Source organism: Halyomorpha halys, unplaced genomic scaffold (genome assembly GCF_000696795.3).
Source record: "Halyomorpha halys isolate HHAL.00 unplaced genomic scaffold, Hhal_1.1 Scaffold549.1, whole genome shotgun sequence".
Lineage (NCBI taxonomy): Eukaryota > Metazoa > Arthropoda > Insecta > Hemiptera > Pentatomidae > Halyomorpha > Halyomorpha halys.
The window spans coordinates 147,455-151,563 of record NW_027108405.1 but is presented as its reverse complement, the minus strand read 5'-3'; the positions used below and the strand labels follow the sequence as shown (position 1 = coordinate 151,563).

Here is a 4,109-nt window from a genome sequence, read left to right as displayed (position 1 = left end):
CAAAAATGTAATATTGGTGATAGTGGTCTGAGATTCTAACATGTAGATCACGTACTAGCTTACTTCCAATTAATATAACAATATATAAAAAATTAATATAAAAATAATTTTATATTAAAAGGCTTTTAAAATACTTTAAAGGCCATATTTCTCTATCCATATCAATGATTCCAATAAATGAAATATGTTTCGATTTTTTCATTTCTCAATTACAATTCCACAATTCAAGCTCTGAGTATTTTAACTTATTGTCGGTATGTATAATAGGAGAATAGTGAAATAAGATGACAAGAGGAAGTGGAGAATGAACCAAATGAGAGGGATACGATATAGCTGAGGAGCTAGGGAGGAAGGTGACCACTGGGGAGGCGGTCGCCTGGTAACCAGGGTTAGGAAGGGACTAAGTCCGCCAGTGTCCACTGGTGGGGGGGGGAGGGGCTTATTGATCCACACAAAGGACAAGACCCTCCCTCTCTCTCTTCCCCTTCCCTACGGTCCACCGGCCCTAACTACTAACTAGAACACAACTGCCAGTCCTCTCACAACTGTCTAACCGTATGGTAAGGGTGTCTTTAGCTCTAGCCCATCAAGCATGTTCTACTGAAGTGCCCACGGCATGATGGCTAAAGTTTCTCAGAACAAACGTCCAGTGAGGCAGCTGTCGATCCATGAGAAGTTAGAGGCCATTCAAAGGGTACATGAAGGTGAATCGAAGGCTTCAGTTGCGAGAATCATCGGTGTCCCAGAATCGACGCTTCGCGGTTGGTGCAAGAATGAAGATAAACTACACGCCTTAGCAAACAAGAGTTCGCCCTCCCCTGAGCCAGAGAAACCGGACGGCCCTTCCGAAGCGAAACGAGCCAGATTCGACACGGACTCCCTCTGGTACTGGCTTAGCAACCAGCAGCAGCAGCCAAGCGTGAATGGACTCAAAGAGGCTGACAACAGCAGCTGGTTTTGGCGATGGTACAAACAGTACGGGTTTCAAACCCCTTCTAAAGAAGCTGTTTTAGAACCATTACCATTAGTCAAGTCCAAATCGACCTTGGATAATGTCTTCCTTAACTTGAATAACAACAACGTCCGCGACGAAACGAAGGAGAATCGAATCAAGGACATAAAAGAAGTATCGGAAGACGAAGACGACTCACCAGAATCAGCCGATGAAGCGCTAAAACATGGTGAAAAGTTCCTGAGATGGCTGGAATGCTGCTCCGATCCCAGTGTCACGGCTGTCCAACTCCTCCAGTTCCGCTACCTCCTCAACAATGTCCGGTCTTGTGCAGAGCGGCGCGCCAACAAGGTCGACGGGGCTCCAAGGGCCAAGAGGAAGTAATCCACGTATTATTGTACCAAATCATGATTCGAATTATATCTTTGTCCATGTTATGTATTGAGAGCTCTTATGCAAAGCGGATACCGACAGGAGAAAGTGATACAGGTAATTTAATATTTTTTCTTAAATGTTAGAAACGAAAGCTCACATGTTGACTTCTCCTTCTCATATCTTCCACAATGCTTATTATTGACTTAATGACTGGCTTCTCCAAGGCGTGTATCACGTAACCTCAGGGTAGATATTGCCAATTAAGTGTCCTACATTCTTTGAATATATATTTTTAAATATAATGCTTATTTGGAAAACCATGTGATTTTTAGCTAAGTATTATTCTTTTATCTAGAATTTTGGAATCACATATTTTAAAAAAATTACCAAAAGAAAAAACGAAAAAAACAACAGAAAATAGTACATTTTAATAGTAAAGGTACTTTCTTCCTACTGTAATTTTTGTTCACTATAGTGAAATGTTGGTAACCTTTTGTTTTGATTATTACAAATGCATTTCATATGTCTTTTATGAATGTGATGAACGAATATTAGTGTAATAAGCATATATATACCTAATTTTTTTTCTGTTTAAAATTTTCTCAATAGCTACATAATATCTTTTATTTTATTTTGAATGGACAATTGATGAATCGGAGGTAAATACTATCTTGGAACCTTGATTCATTGTCAACCATACAATAGGTTCAAATTAGTATTTTTATATTATGTTGTTATGTAGAATAACTTATTTTATTTTGTTTATTTTATTGGAGGGGAAAATGAATCTTATACATTGATTTTTGTACGTTATTTGCCTTTGTAATATAATAGTTTTGTTATAAGGAGTATCGTCGTTTTTATGTAAATATTCAAGTTTTTCTTTTAATTCACGGTGTTATTAACATGTATGAAAGGTTACTTGTCATTGTAATGCATAAGGTCTTTACACACATTTATGACTTCCTTTCTGCTTAAAAATTTATATCAACGTATTTTCAAATCCGTTCCTATTTGAATTTGATATTTCTTGGACAATTACATTTTATTAGAAAACAAAGAACTGTGTATACATCCACTACCAACCGAACTTATTTGAAACAGTATTGTTATATAATAAGCATAATATTAATAGTTATAATTGATATATCATATTACAAAATCAAAATCTATTAGATTGTTAAAAGTATGCTATGAAAAGTCAAAGTGACAATATCTGTAATAAAAAAAGGATTCAGGATTCTATTTTTGTATCGATGTTATGTAGTTTGTGTATAAAGGTTGACTTTTGTATTTTTCCTATAATATATTATTGATTCAGACCATTTGTATAGTAAGTTGTATAAATGTTACTACCTCTTATATATTAAAATGTATTTCAATACTTTTATTATTAAAATTTTAAAAAGCTTCATAATGCTTTTGTTTTCTTCCTTTTTTCCTAGAATTTTATCATTTCCCGTAATTATAATTGAATTTTTAAAATTAGAGCTTAACAGTAATGAATTTTGGGTTAATATATGTAATCATTTTGTCATTATAAATATATATATTAATGTGTACGCTACAACCTTCAGATACCTCAAAGAAACATGAACTTTGACTATAAATTGACCAAAATATATCTAGTTCCAAATCATGATGTTGAATGTTTCAACTCTAGTCCTCAAAAATTAAAGAGACCATAATTGTTTACAAAATCATAACTTTTGTGGCTTTTGGTAAAGTATGAAAGAAAACAGAAACGATATCCTAAGTTATGTAGCTACTGTCATTGCATACATTTAACATTCAATGCTTAGCACTAGACATACTTTGTCCACTGTTATAAAATGGCATAAATAACGACAATGCTAAAAATATAATTAGTTACAAAACATTAATTTTTTATTAATTGATAAATATTACAATCTGCTACAACATTATTGGGAAATAAATAATAGTGATAACTGATTACATTCATACTAAAATAAAATAACATTAGAACAAAAATAAACAAATAAATGGAAAAAAAATTACATAAATAATAAATAAGGCAATAAATGAAAACAAATGACATAAAATATAAATAAAGTAAAAAAAATAAAAATTAAATTAAATAGAATTATATATATTGCATTTGATGACAACATATATAATGATTAATAAAACTGCTAAGATTCAAATAGCTGATGCATAAATTCAACTGGGTAATAGTAGAGATAAGTAATAAGTAAGTAATACTCTTGTTTTATCAAGTCATTATAAATGTTACTTTTCATAGTCTTACTTTCAAATATTCATACATACACTACTATAAGTTAGTAAACTTTTTATCTGTGAAAAATAGTTTAGACAAAGTGATTTAGTGAAAGGATTACACGTGATTCAAGAATCACTGATTACATTTATCAAATTGATACAACGAGTTAAGGAGTAGCATTGCCCTTCTAGGCATCATAATAATAATTCATAATGAAAACTAATAGTATTAATTCATAGTACAAGTGTAGAAAATAGTGTGGTAATAATACTAATACTTATTTTTTTCATGATAGGGATGACAATTAGTGATATTACAGGAATTAAAAAAATACTAAAGTACAAGTTATTATTGTACAAGTCTGTGTAATTGAATTAAGCTAAATCTACAAGACTAATAGTATTTGTTTGTACTTTATAATGAATTCATTCCAACTGAAGAGAAATGAAAGTAATTCCCTATATGCCCCGATATGCATAACGTTAATAGATTAGCACTTAAGTAGGCAGCTACGGGGAAGAGAGCTTTATTTATTTCATA

At 32.1% G+C, this 4,109-nt stretch overlaps 1 protein-coding gene across 1 annotated transcript; it reads left to right on the top strand.

Annotated features, from left to right (window-relative positions):
- The first annotated feature begins 537 nt into the window (after positions 1-537).
- LOC112211764 (uncharacterized) lies at positions 538-2,636 on the top strand. The gene has a single exon (XM_024363991.2). The coding sequence runs from the start codon at positions 617-619 to the stop codon at positions 1,334-1,336; it is 720 nt and encodes a 239-aa protein (XP_024219759.1). The 5' UTR covers positions 538-616; the 3' UTR covers positions 1,337-2,636.
- The last annotated feature ends 1,473 nt before the right edge of the window (positions 2,637-4,109 follow it).

Excerpts from the sequence above, each read along its gene's own strand:
- LOC112211764 (XM_024363991.2), top strand. The coding sequence starts at position 617 with ATGATGGCTAAAGTTTCTCAGAACAAACGTCCAGTGAGGCAGCTGTCG.